The 17,020-nt window shown below is 42.4% G+C and overlaps 1 protein-coding gene across 1 annotated transcript; it reads right to left on the bottom strand.

The window, feature by feature from the left end:
• Positions 1-323: 323 nt before the first annotated feature.
• Positions 324-14,119, bottom strand: LOC106649313 (homeotic protein labial). Its single transcript, XM_014366661.2, has 2 exons — positions 12,277-14,119; positions 324-1,398 (listed from the first exon to the last, which is right to left on the bottom strand). The coding sequence occupies exons 1-2, from the start codon at positions 13,481-13,483 to the stop codon at positions 836-838; spliced, it is 1,770 nt and encodes a 589-aa protein (XP_014222147.1). The 5' UTR covers positions 13,484-14,119; the 3' UTR covers positions 324-835.
• Between the last annotated feature and the right edge of the window lie 2,901 nt (positions 14,120-17,020).

Genomic DNA, 17,020 nt, shown 5'->3' with positions numbered 1-17,020 from the left:
CTAATCGAGTTTATTTCTTACATAATTCAATTTATTAGTGAATAACAATCGCGTCAAACTCTGAAATATTTCGTTTCAAAAATCATTTTGTGTCTATTAAGTGGGCAATTATTTTACTATTTAATAGCTTCACCCCAGCATTCACGTTTTGTTTCAAAAATTTCTTTGGCATGATATTGTATTACAACGAAATTATTTTGAGCTATGACTGTTTATAAAATAGAAGAAAAATTAACATTTATTTGATATTCACATTTATTTTAATATTAATTTTCCAAGTATATAACTTAAATTTTTTTTCCAACTACTTGGATCTTATTATTTTACAATTGAAAATTTAGTAGCATATTATTAATAACTTTTGTGAAGTGAAAGTAGATTTTCCAATTTAATTGGCGCTGGAAACAATACATATTATTGAATTTTTTTCTTCATTTCCCAAGAAGTACATTAATTACAAGTATATTATAACCCTGCAACAAATTATAGTGTGATCTACTATTTAAAAAATGTACAATTAACTTTGTGTGTAAAATGACTGCTGATTGATCATCAATCGCCTTCGAATGATTCATGAGTGTTCCTATACTTTTTCCACACATATCATTACATAATATATTATATATTTATATATTTATACATAAGAACTTTTGGCCATCAGCTATGTTATCATAAATATTACACTATCGTATTATTAGACATACACTATTTAATTTCAATCGTTTCAAATTATTTTAAACGTGCATGAAAGCGTTGACAGAGCTTCACACTTCATGTTTTTCCAATCCAACATTTAACTCCAATTTACACTAACACCGTGACTCATCTAAATGTGCTATTCTTTTGTCGAAAGCGATTCTGTGCTGTTTTCCGATGTGAATCCGTTTATGACTTGCATGCATCCGTCTATAGCGGCACCGCCGGAACTCGTTGGCGAGTTGCTCGTGCTTCTTGCTGTGTGGTTTGCCAACGAGTCTGGCGCCATTGGCGCTGTCGGGGACACCAGACCCTCTTTCATGCGCTTTTTCTGTTTCATTCGGCGATTCTGGAACCAAATTTTCACCTGTGTCTCGTTCAGCGCCAGGGCCGAGGCGATTTCAATGCGACGGGCTCGCGTCAGGTACTTGTTGAAGTGAAATTCCTTTTCGAGCTCCGTCAATTGTTTGTTGGTGAAGTTGGTTCTCCCAGTATTGTTGTTGTACGCAGCGGGTGAACCCACCGCTGCCGCAGTTATATTTAGCGATAAACCGTTCGACGCTGCCGATGTTGCCACACCAGAGTTCGAGGCTGGCATATTGCAAGAATTGTTGGGTGTAGACGAGGAATAAACCTGGCTTATATTTCCGAGTTGCAGCGCCGGAATATTGTAGTCTCCCAAAATTGGATTATTTTTTGGAGCTGTAAAAAAAAGTATAACTCAATTAGCGATGATTGTTTTTCATAAATATTTCATAATTTGATCTTTAAATTGTTTTTTACGACAATTTCTGTTATAGTGCTGCTAAACTAATAGTACTTCAACATTTAAGGGGTCAAACGGTGAGGGTCACTACTAATAAAAGCTATTCTTATGATAGATCAATGAGTATTACTGCCATCTTATGGGATTAAATGCCGATCTATAACAATACGTAGATTAAAATATCGCTTCAAATCTGTTGGTATTCGAGCGAATGATTAGAAAAGCTGATGCATCTGTTGCAGCTGTTCACGAATTATTCAGTAAATGTTTAATTAAAGGGCTGAATTTTCCTATGCTTCAATAAAGTATTTCTCTCGAATAATTGTTATGATTACTGACCCTACAGTCAGATATGTCACTTTTTTTCTAAAATAATTGTTTAACTTTTTTAAACTAAAGTATAAATATTATCATTTTTATCAAATATATGCAGGTAATACATTTTACGATAAATATTATGATTGATTCATAAATGTCTTCAAATTTCTACATGCATCAACACAGACAATTTCAATTAAGAAGATTCTTATTGTATATACTTCAAGTGCTTTCAAATTTTTTTCTTCCGCAATTGCCTAATGTGCTATTCGTCCCTTTTTTCTTCTTTCTCTTCTCGATAATGGTATTATAAAAATTCGGATGTGCGAAGATGCTCGCTTGTCAATTTACTTAATGGAAGAGAGAAAACGAGGTACAAAAAAACTGTTACCTCTGGTGTTAGGCGTGATATTATGTCAACAAGAAGGTACGCGTATATTTTATCTTAAGAAGTGTAGGCTTAAGCATACGTTTGTGTTCATTTTCAATGATATCATTATACATAAATAACCGAATATTCGTCAATGAATATTGAATATTCCACTGGGTTCGCTGATGATATCCATTAGAAAACTTAATGGTAATTCATCTCAATGCAAAACAAGTAATGTATAAGTGAGTTTCTGCAATTTTTTTTCTTGTTTAAGCGACGTCGCGTTTGCGTATACCGAGCAAATTATTTCCTAAATTGATGAATGAGACCTTACATAAGAGAAGAAAAAAGTATCCACGACTCGCGTGCGACTTCTCACCTCAGTGGAGCTTAATAGAACTTGTCTAACTTGATTATTTGCTAAGCAACTCACCAGAATTCGAGTGCCAGGCGTTACCTAAGTGACTGATAGCTTTTTCACTTATTTATATACATAATGTGTACCACTTTTTCACCCGCTTCTATTGCATGATCAAACATAAAATATTACTTTCTGAATTTTCATAAAATTTAATAACACAAAAATATATTTTATTCGCCCTAGGGAATAAATTATTTACATTGGCGCAGTTTTTACTTCTCCGATTGTATAAGACCTTAATTCAAAATTGCAAAATAAATAGCTCGAACAGTGCCCGAGGCCAGGTGATTTCTAAGCAGAGATTGCGAGTCCATTGACTGCATTATACACACTGCCGTCGGTCGGAAATTATTTGTCGCGCTGACAAGTGGGTGCTGTTATATGTATGTGTATGTATATGCAAAGACGATAAGGTTGACTCGAAGCCCCCTCGAGGTTGGACACTGCTGAAGGTGCACACACAAAGGCGAGGCGTCGACGAGCCGCTAATTATCTCTCTCTGTACGTCCTTTCGTCCTCTTCGATATGTCACGAAGTCTCTCCTGCGCGCCCAAAAAAAGAAAGGAAGAGGTTTCGAGACGTATTCGCGATTATGATATTGTCGGATGACGAGCAGCTTATAAAATATTTGACTTCGATATTAATGTATGCGACCGACTATATGCGAAAAAAAGTTCGAAATTGATATATGTTGTTTCAATAATCAAGCGACTAAGAGCATAAGAGATTGTTTTCTTTGCTTCTTCTTTGTGGCTAAATTCTTTGAATAACTCAAGGGCAAAAATTTCGATCGTTTTGAATTTTAATAAAGCTGTTGATATTTTTTAATGCTAGATCGAGTGAGCCATGTTATCATGGAAGTAATAAAACGTGTTGGTATATTATCACCAGCATAGCTAGCTCGGTGGCTATTTTTGTTATTATTGAAGGTATAATTATTATTGCCGCTGTTAAAGTTAATTTTGTTATTACTAAGAGAAGAAAATAATGAGGACGCGTGCGAGTTTACTCGTAGTCCAGTGCAAGGTGTATATCGATTTTTCGTTTTTCTCACCGGCTCAAGCACAGATTTGCATTATACAGTTAAACTGAGCATACGGTCGTTGCAAGTGCTAAGCTGCACGTGGAACATTGTATTCAAATGGATATTTAAATTTTTTCATCCTTACATTTTGAACTATTACGTCTGGGTGCGTTGTTAGAAATATTCAATAATGAAAGAGAGAGAGAAACTTTTTTGAATAATTTATTAATTGTAACCTATATGGTACAAATCATTTCCGCATTGCGCTTGCGAAGAGGATGTGTACTGTTTTTTAAAATTTGTCATGCTGCAGTTTGTTTTTTCCGGCTCAAAGCTCTCTATGTAGTTACATCAACGAAACACCTCGTCAGAATGTTGCAACCAACAATTTTTTACTTTCGTTAAAGTGGATATTTTTATTAATACCGAATACCGAATTGATTTCTGCACAAATATAGCGACCAAAATATGATTTATTTAAAAGACAGGATATTTACGTACACATTTTTATATTTCGCATCAATCGGTATATCTTTTTAAGTAAAGTTAAATGTTCCACGCAGATGACTAATATATCTACGAATAGTAATAATAGTAAAAAACGACATGATTTTATACGCTGTGCGTTAAGGCACGTGATTACATATTTGATGGAAAAGACGATAGCGATCAAATACACCTGGCCCGTTGCGTATTAGTGTGAGGGTTGCTTTCGGAACACTTATGAGGTAAGCTACACGGGTTATTATTGCGTGCGTATACACAGGTTCGAGGGTTGTGAATCGTGCGACTGTCTTAATTTCAATAATTTGGACTCGGTTGAAAAAGTTGCAAACAATAATATTTAATAATGCAAAAAATAGTTAAAAATTCATTGTTCCCTATTAATTTGAACATTTAATCGCCTGAATTGATCCATCGTTGAGTTGAGAAGTATCTCTTTCAAAGTTTGACGCTCGTGTCACGAAGTTGCATGCTCCGCGTGACCCACAAAATGAATCAAACTTTTTTAAAAGGCTTTGAATAATATTTGCATTGCATAATGCCAGGACGAGGGGTTGGACGATACTTTTCGTGCTCATCTGTATGTATGTATTTCGTGCGCGCGTGAAATTTAATGCCACTAGAACCGAGGATCATTCGACAGATGAGTCTCGTTTGTTTGTACAACGGATTGACTTTCGTCGCTTTTTTTGTCATATTTGCGTGCGTCAGCGAGTGCGTAACCGCTCGAAATTATACAAATACTAGACTCCATGCTAGGAATTTTTGTCGCATACTTCCAACGTTTTCACGCACTAATTTATTGTTTTTATCGAATTTTTATTTATACAATACATAAATTAATCCAATGGCTGAAATAACAAAACCTTTCTTGCAGGACCACGTAACCCACTCCGGGTGTGTACCTTTGCGTATTGAGATAATTCGGAATTCTTTTTTTTTTGCTTCACTCGTGCCGAACGTCAAGAGCCACAAAGTTATTCGAATAATCTTCATTGTGTATATCAGACTGGTTGTTACGTTTGGCCATTTGTGTTTTTCTTTTGGCGTAAAAAAATCTTAATCATCAGGAAAGCCCAAATTGATGTGATAATTAATTTGATTTAAACAGAAGAGATGGAAAAAAATAAATGTACCACTTTTATGGAAACTAAAAATGTTTGCGATATGAAAGAAAATTAGCCAAGATAAGGGGTTCTTTTTTATAAATCATACAAAAATGGTTGAGCTTTCTTACTTATTAAAAGGTCAATTTGTACATCTAATTTTTTGTATTGAAGAAACGAAATAAGTTCCTGAAGGAATGACTTGTTTAATTGGAGCAATAGGCATCCAAAGAAGCAAGAATTTGAAAAAATGAGTGAAAAAGAATACTCGTGTAGAATTGACAAATCTCGGCACACCATACGAGTAGGTACGATCGTCCTACTTAGTCGCGCCATTTCGTTCGTAACTTGGAGATTAAATCGCTCACTAGCACTGCAGTGTTCTTGATATTATTATTTACAAGCTCGCCATGGAGAACGGGCCCGAGCTAAGAAATCTATAAATGACCTTATTTTTCTTCCGAGCACAAGGCACAGCGTACACATTTTTTTATGTCACTCAGTGCCGTGTGCAGGTGATCGTGTACGAAAATGCGATTATATTTACATTTTATGCTCAATTGAAATGTTACAGCGGTTAGTTAGCCACGGACGCGAGCTAGTAATACAATAAAGAATAATGTATATTTTATGCTCGAATTTGCTTATGTCAGGCCAGTGATGATGAAGCTTATTACAGCGGGGCCACGCGCGCGCGCTCCGTAAATCAACTCCTTGGAGAGGCACATACATATAGGAGCGCGAGGCTGCGATCGTATCGCGCGTACCACCTGATTAAGTCCGAATTTCGACGTGCGTGTACGTGTACATGGCGACTCTATTGTAGCGCTGCCGAGAAATAATCGAGAAATTCATAACGCTTTGTATGGATCATGAGAAAAGTGACTAGCATATATTGTACACTGCGCGCTGGCTAGAGAAGTTGTCCGCGCGAGCAAGAGAGAGAGAAAGTAGCCGAGCGTCTCAGACACGAGTTCGGAGCTTTGGAAAATTTCCAGCGATACTTTTCCAGTCTGCCGTAACATCGACGTAATAGCGCGCCAACTTATAGCGCGAGTTTTCATTAAAAAAAAAAAAATCGCTTTGCTCGATCAGCAATAGCCTACCTTATCATGCGAAGATTTACATCCAATACATGCGATACAAGCCCGAGTACATACATATACGTATCGTATATATGAAGTAGAACTGGGCTCGTGAAAAGAAGCGATCACGCGAGAATAATGGCTCGAGCGTAAAAGATTTTGGTCGAACGTAATACGATATACATAAAGAGGGCTTATATGGAGATGTGGTAATAGTGAGGGTGAGAAAAGTTTTTCAAACGACGACGGATAATCTCTTGTATATCTTGTAATCTATTTGTCAATCTTATATCAATCTCGGGAGGAGGCTCGTGAATTTTAAATTCCTATGTGCTCGATGCTATACGATTTTCTGGCATTCAGCAGCGGGATTCGACGAAGCTTTTATCGGTCTCGAGTTCAAAAGTACAAGCGAGTAACAGTTTACATTTTACTGAAGTCCAAATTAGCATGAAGTATTCTTCTTAACAGAGCAGTCAAAACTTCAACTACTTGCTCGCATGTACAATTATTATTGTATATAATACGGCTGTATAGGTGTTGTTACGCGTTTCTTACAGCGGCCGCGAAGTATATACAACAAGCACAATTTACATGGTAATTTACCCGTTTCGACTTCGTTCGCGGCGAAGCAGCAATTCAGGACTTTGAAAAATACATAACAGACAGCCGGCTTTACTTCACTCATCAGCGCGGGGCGCGAGTCCAAGCGGCGGCACGAGTGCATTTGTGTGTTACAGCCAAAAGCTTGGGCCGCGCGAGAGAACAGTGAAAAGTGCCCCGAGCGCGGCGTACTTATAATACAGCACCGAATACGGAAATGAAAATCGCCGCCGCCAAGGCTCGCAAGCCGAGTGTGCATGGCATATTATAGTCCGGTCGCCGGGTCGCGGGGGGTAGCGTACCTACTACTACTACTAGGCGCTCGGCGCACACGCGAACGATTCCTGCTCGCCAGGCACTTAAACCCGAGAGATCCCCTCGCGAGATATCTCGTCTTTTATATATAAATATGCTGCTTGCGCGGCTATATAACGCGAGCGAGCCGCTCGGCTACTACCGCATATACTTTGAGTCAAACTCACCGAGTGTAGCTTTAGCTGCTGCTCTGTAATACGCGCGCGTGTGTGTGCTTTTTTCAACCCCTAATAAATAAGTTTATGAGACGGAGCGAGAGAGAGAGAGAGAGAGAGAGAGCCAAGTTCAGGGCTGTTCCGACGGATTCTACGCGAGTACGCAACGCTTGGACTCGTGCACGGGGTTGAAAGGTCTAGCGATGTAAATTTTAATGCAGGTTTTTAGGTGATTTTTAATAGTCCAATAATTCGATGTGAGATCATATCCGATTCGATATTTTTCATATTCATGAAAAGTTAATTAATGCGCAACGAGAATCAATGAGAGTCATGAAATAAACATTTTGAAAAGGAACATTGCCGCAGGAAATTGAGTAACGTTTTTTAAGTAACTGGCGGAAGCTAATTTTTTACCTTCATATTGTTTATAAAAATTAGCTTTAACAATAACCTACTCACTGATTAGTAATTACATTTTGTAGGTACTTTTCGCTCAAAATACAACAACATATTTTCACCACCAGTGAGCTAAATATAATGCAATACTTAATTTATCAAATTCTAATAATAAGAATCCAGTAGAAAAATATTTGCCTCGTTGCTTCGACTCAATCGATTTGATAAAAAATGTTGATGTCTGGATTATTATTTGGCGCAAGACGCGTCCATAGCAAAATAAGACGCGCCTACTCGTACTTTCGTGCTTATATACGATGTACACCGATGTATAATACGCATTCGCGCACGCATAATCACACACGCACGAAACACATCGGCAGCATGTGCATGTGTATCATAACGGTACACGTATTATATATATACGATCGAAGCGCGTTAGTCCGAGCGCGCAGAAAACACCAAGTCGACGTCGCCTCGCCGTCGACTCGTGCGAGAGAGCTGCGAGAGCCAAAGGAAATCGAGATTCGTTATTATATGATAGATCGGGTAGCGTACAGTTTGACAGGACGCGGCTGCCGTTGCTGCCACCGCTCCTGCTGTTGCTGCAGCTCGATCCAGCTCACCCTTGATATGGCCGCGTTTAGTTGCGCCACAGCCAACACACGGCACAGACACACACACGCACACACGCGCACACGAACAAACTCGCTATGTATACGCAGAGATGTTCGAGGAAGGGAAGGAACAGGAAAGACCCTTCTTTCTCGTCGTCTTCCTCCTTTTTTCTCTCTCGGACCTCGTGGGGATTTGTGCTTGTATATAATATTATATATATAAAAGTACACGCGTCAAATGGATGTAGCGTCGGGAATATAAGGGGAAGAGTAAAAGGGGGAGGGCGAAATAACCATTGATGCTGGGCCTCGTATAGCTCGTGCGTGTGCGTAAAATACAATCTATTGTGTCACAGCAACCAACCAGGATTAGCGAATAAGTTGAACGAAAACGCGTACGTCTACGTGTGTCCCTGCCACGCCCTTTTTATTTTCACCGGTCTGGACAAAAAAGCTTCTCGCTGCGAGTACCTATTAATTCGGAAAAAATTCAAAACGATCGAGATCGTACACACACAAACACGGGAGCCGCTAAAAGCTCACGAAAGTCAGCGTCGAGCGACAAAAAATTTGCCCTGAAATTCAGCAAAATTGTTACGTTAATCGCTTATCGCGCACGCAAATCAAGCGGGGCGCACGAAAAACAGCATCGAAGAAAGCCGCGCAGAGAAGAAAAGGAGCGAAGAGAGTAGCTCTCATGCGTGAAGCCACGACGGCCAGTGCACGAAGACATACATTATATATTAGCTTTTATATATATAGGGTAACCCGATCGTCCAGGACGATAACGATCCGCAGCGAAGGCTGCGCAGCGCGCACGGCGGGGACATTTCAGAACTTTCGGCCCAGAGACGTTGCGAGCCGCGCGCACCTTTCTTTTTCTCCTCTTTTTGGCATGGGCAACAAGTTGCGGAGTCGCCGCATTACCACGAAGAGCACATACACACACACATTTATTTAAATTCAAAGTTAGATAAGGTCATATGTGCCACGCGATTTTTGTGCACGTTGAAGCTTTATCAAGCGAGCAACAGACTGGAAGAGCTTGCATGTCAAGTTGCAGTATATAAACGCTATGTACGCGCATTTTGCATGCGAGTGTGTGTGTGTGTGTGTAAACCCTCATCATCGAGTCGTTGCTATTCGCTTTATTTATTCGATTATAATGAGATTTTAAGAGGGCGCATACGTAAATGCCCTGCATAATTCGAACTCTGACCACTTCGCGATATTGTGTGCGAGTGCATGTGTTGTTCCGCGCTATTAAAGTAAATTGAGCTTCTCGAGGTCTTTTCGAGGCAAGAATTTTCAGGGCTTGCGCGTTTACACAGTCTCGTATGTACGTGAGTATATGAACTCGTAGCAGCTCAGTGAATCCGAGAATGATGGGGGTCGTAGAGCTTTTATTGCCTCTCTCGATCGCGAATGCATTATTGTGATTAAGAGCTTGTGTTTTTTTTTCTCCTTTTGCTTTCCTCCGTTCTCTATATACCTACGCATAGATGGGCAAAGCTAGAAGTGCTAATATTTTTATGCCCCTAATAAAGTCAATAAAGTTTTTTGTTCTTCCATTGTAAATCATTTTAGAATTAGTTGAATATCGCTCTAGCTGTAAATTCAAAGTATTATACTATTGAAAATCAACTAAAAATTCCCGATTCGTAACGAGTGGACGAGCAAATTAAAAATAATCAGAACGTTTTCGTATATACTCGGAGTTGACGAACAAAGCAGCGTTGATTAGCGAAACGACAAATATACGCTACGTATATGGCCAATTAAAAATTGCTTAGCAAAAAAGCCTCATGTAAATATAATGACCGAGTGACGTGCTTGGTTGTGTCGCAAAACTTTACAGCGGCCGCACCGTTGAATTTGTAATGTTTTGCATACGAGTACGAGCTCATTGTGAAAAGTTGGAGCTACTTATATGCAGAATTAAAATAAATATTATAGTGCGTGCGTGTGGCGATGTGTGCAATCGATTATTCGATGACACGATACGTCAATATATAAAGTAAGCCGCGCCGTAAGTCGTTGGCCGTAATACATACCGCTCTCGTCTACGCACATATATATACGAGCGCGATATCAAAACAATAGATTACGTAAATTATTCTTGACCTATAGGTAAAAAAAATTTTTACTCGGAACTATTTGTATTTTTGGTTATTTTTCGACGACAGATCCACCTTCGATTAGTGCGAATATCGAACGTGATTCTCGGGAGTGCGTGACAATCGCGACGAATCTATCTCGAACTAAGCAAAAATTTACAATATCTTACTCGAGTCCCCGAGAGCGATAGATAAAAGAATGCTTTTATCGCGACGTACACAATTATATTAGCGGCTTTTTTGTGCGTAATTTTAACCTCGTTACTTACGAGCGCGGCGGCGCATCGAAAGTCGAAGGTAAATCGCGATGAGGCAACGATCGCGTATACATTTGCATATTAACCTTTGGAAGCGCATATATACGTCTGTTTTAAGTGCGCCGAGAAATGCGCTGTGCGCGAGATCTATTAGCGATTCGCGAGCGTTGATTGCTGACTTATTGCGCCACTTGAGACTCTCTACGACTCGAACGCGATCCCCACCGATCCGCCACCGCGTATAGAGGGAAAGAGAGAGAAAAGGAGCTGCGGTGGTACAGACGCACTCACACGCACGCACACAAGCACACACTTGTCGCGCATATTTGATTTATAGTCTTGGGTACCGAGACTGACACGCCACTACGCTTCCGAATCGCGAATCATGCGCGTTTCCTTCTCCAAGGATACTCGCGTCGGGCGTTTATCGTCCTCTTATCTCTCGTTTCGCGAATTTCCGATCGTCGCGGCGCGTTACGAGAGAATAAAAATCGCTTGTCGCGCGCTCGCTCCTGTATGCGCATATGAGAGAGATGCTGCACAGTTAAGCCTAGGCAATTGCAGCTTGATAGATTCCACTGCTACCGTTCGCGCGGATTAACGACTGCTTAATCGCTTAGAAAATATTCATAGAAGAAATAACGCGAGCAGCGGCTGGGGCTGCAGATTATGTTTTTTTTTTTTTTTTACAAACTCCGTCGCGTTACACATTGCGAAGCGAGTTCGTTAGCTGTCAATTTTTTACCTTATTCTCGTATGCGACGAATACGTAAGTTCAGCGAGCTTCGTGGCTATTTTTAATGAATAATCTGATATATGGGTGATAGGAATCAATAATTTTTTTTCCGTCGATAAGATAACGTTGAACGTGCAAAAATCAAATAATCTTTAGCAATAATATATAGCAACAATAAAAAAAAAATTTTTTTTTTCTTGTACAATAAATTTAATCCTCGATATATTCAATTACGCAGATCAACCTACGTTCTACGTAATTTTCACGAGCGTATAAAAACTGTCGTGTAGCGTTGTTATCCTGTATTTTTGGAATATAGCATATTTTAAAGTCATTATTGAAGAGCATTTATAATGAAAAAGAACATCAGTAATTCATTGACGCTGCAAAACATGTGTCGGTACTCGATATGTAAGCAAATTCTTTCAAAATCGTGTTATCCCCGAAGGATCGCGTGGCTATTTCAAGGAAGAATGAGAACTGGTAAATATCAGCTTCAGTGGATGATGCTGCAAAAATAATCTCTCATTCTCTCTCCCATAAGCGCCGTTTCCCATCGTCGCGATATCGCGTCGGGCGCAGCAGTCGATTCGTCGCGTTCTATTGGCACCGTCGCAAAAACCATCGAGATTTCTAGCCAGGCAATTTCACGCCTGCTAAATCAATTGACTTTGATACGCTCCTGTGAGTTCTATCGACTGCGGTGAGCGCACCATATCGCGACTTTCGTTACTATCGTGCATTGTATAGCAATTTTGCTAAAGGACAAAAGTAATTATTTTACCTGCTGGTTTGGGCACGTTCCTCTTGACTTGCATCCATTTGTAGGTGGGATGACTCGGCTGACGAGTCGGATGCTGCGTCGAGCCCCCAGAGCCGTGAGCCTCGGCCGCTACTACCGATCCAGGAAGATGATGATGATGGTGCATCGACACGCGCTGCGGTATCATTGGATTCGTTTGGCCATGATACGCCGACAGACTCGTGTGCTCCGAGATCTCTTCCTTGAACTGTTGCGGGGGCGTGTGGCTCGTCAAGAGCTGCTGCTGCTGCTGCGAGCCGTAGTTCGCGTGCCTCACCAGCGAGCCGTAATGGGTCGTCGGATGATCCTCGCGCGGCGATAACTGGTGCAAATTATTGTACGTCTGGACTAATGGGTAATCGTTCGATTCGTGACTAGATTGATGCAGCTGACGAGGCTGCTGCTGCTGCTGCTGCGGCTGAGGCATTTGATCCGGCTGACTGCTGTTGCAATTTGCACCGCTAGCTGTGCTAGCCATGTGATGCTGATGCTGCAAAGTCGCCGCAGCCGAATGCCGATACCGCTGATCCTGTAGGTAAACCACTTGTTGGTAGTTTGACGTGTGCTGTTGCTGTTGCTGCTGATCGCAAGCTGATGCAAAGCCCGACGACGAAGTCGACGCGTAATCCAAATTTGTGTAGCACAAACCGTTTTCCGTCGATATGATGGCTGTGCCATCTTCGTTCGTCAGCGGCATCGAATTCGATTGCGTCACCTGTGCTTGTGGCTGTTGCTGCTGCTGCTGCTGTGAGTAATAAGCGGACGCCGTGAGAGGCGGACTACCGGTCGAGGTACTGCTCGTGTCTCCCAGGGCGTCGCTCGTCGTGGCGGTGCTGCCGCTGGAGGTCGTGGCCGCCACGGCGGGATAGACCGCCGACGATCCGATCGCCGATTGCGGCGGGTACTGCTGCTGGATCGGATAGTGCACCGCGCTGGAGGCCACAGCCGCCGCCGCAGCAGCCACGGCCGCGAGCTCGGGCGGCGAATGCGCTACGGGAGACCGTCCGACGGTCGTCGTCGCGGTCGGCGAGTGCGACAGCTCGTACATCTGGCTCGGGTACTGCGAGTGGCTCGGGTGATGGTACGGATGGTGGTGGTGGTGATGGTGATGGTGACCGCTCGTGTACGCGTAACTGGAGAATGCGTCGGGCCTAGCGTAGCCGTTGTACATGCTCATGTCCATCGTCATCGTTTCCAAGACCGATACGATTTTTACGTGCCTCGATCGTAGTAGTTGCGTGCCAAATCAATCGATTGCTCGGTCGATCGGCTTGGCGCGCGGCCCTCGACTGGCTCCTCTATCCCGGGCGCCTATACCCAGACGATGCTCAACATAAATGATAAAAGTTTCACTCGAGGATCGATATTCGCCTCGTCGACGCTTTCCCACTGAATTTTTAACTCATTCGCACCACTATTTATAACAATATTTGAGGTATTAGTCACTTTTACTCGAACGCACTCGTCAACTCGATTAGCACAATCAACATCACAATTATTAAATCCGTGTTTAATTGTAAATAAACAGATCGGAAGCACTCATGAATGGGGCGATACGACACGGGTCAGCGGTGCTGGTGTTACCTGCTCGACAGGCTTGAGCGAACTGACACTACAATAATCTGCACATGTGAGCTAGGCTAGCGAGAGAGAGGCAACTCCGACTGGTCGCACACGCCGCATTCCCTTTCTCGTCCCCGCTCGATATGCGCGGTCTACTCCTATCCTTGTTCAACGCGTCGTGTATGTGTAGCAAATAGCATTAGTGTGTGGCCACTGAGTGAGTCTTGAAACGTATATGCCAGCAGTAGTCGTGTGTGTGTGTATGTAGCGCAGGCGTAATACAGACTGGAATGGTCGAAAGCGTATAGCAGAAGGCAAGTCGAGGCGCGCGCGCGCTAACCAAAGAGAGGCGGGACTAAGGCCACGGAAGCTTACTCGGGGGTGGAGTCTTCCAGCCAATGAGAGCGCGGACCAATGCGCCGCGTGATGGATCGGTTCTGCTTACGTCGAGCAGCACAGCAGCAGTGTCGGTGCAAAAGCATATATATACGTGTTTGTATAATGTGTACGGCGAGCAAATAATTTTTTTTTCGCCTTTTTACTTTATCTATAATTTACAGTAAGGTTGGCCGTCGGGGAGCCGTGTACGTGCGTCACACGATCGAGACGCGAGAAAAAAGCTGTACGCGGTGGGGACACTCTCGACGCGCGTATAAATTTTCTGAATGAGTAAATCTTCGCTCTCGATGAAACGTACTCTTGTACGCATCTGCATCCGACTGACGAGCGAGTATCAAATTTTTGCGAGATCGAAGTGAGAGCGCAAAAGAGAGAGAGAGAGAGAGAGAGAGGGAGGGGAGACAAACACGAGAGAGAGGTCAGAGTGGTGGAATGAAATATATCACCGTACTTTAGCTCTTTCATACCTGTCTGGTCGTTTTAATTAAGAGAGACGTCTGACAAGTTCATCAGAGCCGTTGTCCATAGAAAACATGATGAGATATTAGCGGGGCAGACGACTTGTAAGATGTGTTACATCTTTACATGGTGAGCCTTATTATATTTATCCTCGCTCTCCGAACGATTATAAACACATCGAAGACGATATTATTTCAACGCCTCGCTCACGAAGCTGCAATAAGATGCGACGTTGAGTAAAATAAATGCATCTTTATGAATAAACTCCCGACTAAGCCCTAATCCCCTTTACTTTTAGTATCCTCTATGATCCATCATGTGACGCAGCATATTGTATTCTCATAGCAAATATTAATGTATGCGTGCTCTATTAATTAAGCTAAGTAAGTTTAAATAATGCCTTGTATCAAAATTGGAGTGGAGAAGAGAAAAATAATGGTCGGATTTCGACTGCGTGTCGAGCTCGTTACGTGCCCGCGCTGATACAGGCAACAACCTTCCTCGCACAAAAAATGTACGATCGAATAAGCACAGTGTGAAACATGACAATCGTGTAATATCTCCTGACGTTTCCTTATCCGCGGCCCTATCTGTGCGCGTCTCTGTCCTAAGCGCGTGCATATCGTCGTGCGCGCACGGCATATTATATGCTGCTGCTGCTGCTGCTACAGGGACATATTAAAGTCGAGCGACCCGAGGCGTATGTGAGAGCCGAGATCGTTGCTCGCAGATACAAGTCCATCCAATTTGTGCGACTTTCAGCCGTTTGGCACCGAGAGAGAGAGAGAGAGAGAGAGAGGCAGAGAGCACGAGGCCGATTTTTGGTAGCAGCAGCAGCAGCAGCAGCTCGCTGTGCTGCGCGTCAAATTCATCATCGGCGTGTCGTCAAAAACTCGACCCGACAATGCGTCGTGTGCTACGTCCGAAGTGAAAAAATAACGAGGGAATATCTGCGCACGAAAAAAACCGCTTCGCTAATGTATACCTTTTGTACGCGTTACACGTTATATATGTACGCGCACGGCTCAGCGATACAACTTTGAAAAATTTCCCCTTTTCCCCTTTGCTTTTCTTTCGATGCTATGGCGTACGATGAGCCATACAGGCACAGATCTATTTTATACCCGTAGAGCGTATGTGTGTCACAAGGATTTTTTTCTCGAACAATATATGTACGTATGCCATCGAGAGGTTTAAAATGGGCAAATATGCAGTACGAATTCGCGGCCATTTTCAAAGTCACGTTTAAGAGCAACGATCGACGAGCTCCGACGGATCACCCGAGTTCGCACCTTTCGAGCCGCGAGAACAACTCCGCCTCGTTTTCAAGGCATTTTCTTTGATTTTTGTGTTTTTTTTTAATCGTACGCCCCGTGACGCGGAAAGATTTTTCGGTCGAACTCGAAAATATTCGGCTAGAATGCCGGGGTAATCGATACATAGGCACTCGTGCATTGCGGAAGTGGCAGTATTCGTGAACTCACTTCTGCGCGACCCTGTCGCTTTAACTTTAGCCGAAGGATTTTGATGCGGCATCGAGAAGGAATGTTTCTCTCTAGCCCATCGAGTTAAAAAATATATAAAAGTCCGAAGGAAGATTTTGACTAGTCCCGCAGTGATTGTCATGAGGTGCGGAGGATCGGCGACGTTGCGAGTGACGATATGATCAGACATGTCTGCGCGACTACACACAAATCGCGACTTTACCTGTTATGTGTGTATAATATCATATTGAACACATCTACGAGCGATCACACACAACGCGAGAGGTATTCATTCGTGCGCGTATCCAAACATAATCCGAAAAACATACGCATATTTATATTCATATAAGCTCGGGTCTTGATTTTGATGTGTGACGAGCCCACCGCGACGATGATCATCTTGACGATCTCATCGATGATGATGAAGACAAATGATATGCGCGAAAAAGACGGATGAAAACTGGAAAAGAATTTGTATATATATGTGTGTTCGCCGCGCAACACATCCATTCGTAGCTGCCCGTGTGATTCTCGCGGAGGTACTCGCGCAAGCGCGGGCTATAGTTTTGAGATTTGATATACGGGATTGCGATATGTGTGTGTGTATTATATAGAGCCAGAGAAGTTGGCGCCTGGCCGATGAAAATATCGATTCGTATCGAATTAAGTGATTCATATGTGTATATTTTTTCTCTGGCCTTTATACTTTCATGCCGTGCGATCGTATAAAAAAACATCGCTTCGATACGCGCCTTTGTCGCGCGTTGCGCAAAATCGAATGAATTTTCCATACGCTCGCACGCTTCGATTCTCGATGTGTA

Source organism: Trichogramma pretiosum, unplaced genomic scaffold (genome assembly GCF_000599845.2).
Source record: "Trichogramma pretiosum strain Unisexual culture from Peru unplaced genomic scaffold, Tpre_2.0 scaffold110, whole genome shotgun sequence".
Classification (NCBI taxonomy): Eukaryota; Metazoa; Arthropoda; class Insecta; order Hymenoptera; family Trichogrammatidae; genus Trichogramma; species Trichogramma pretiosum.
Note: the sequence above shows the minus strand (reverse complement) of the source record. Positions and strands in the feature narration are given on the sequence as shown.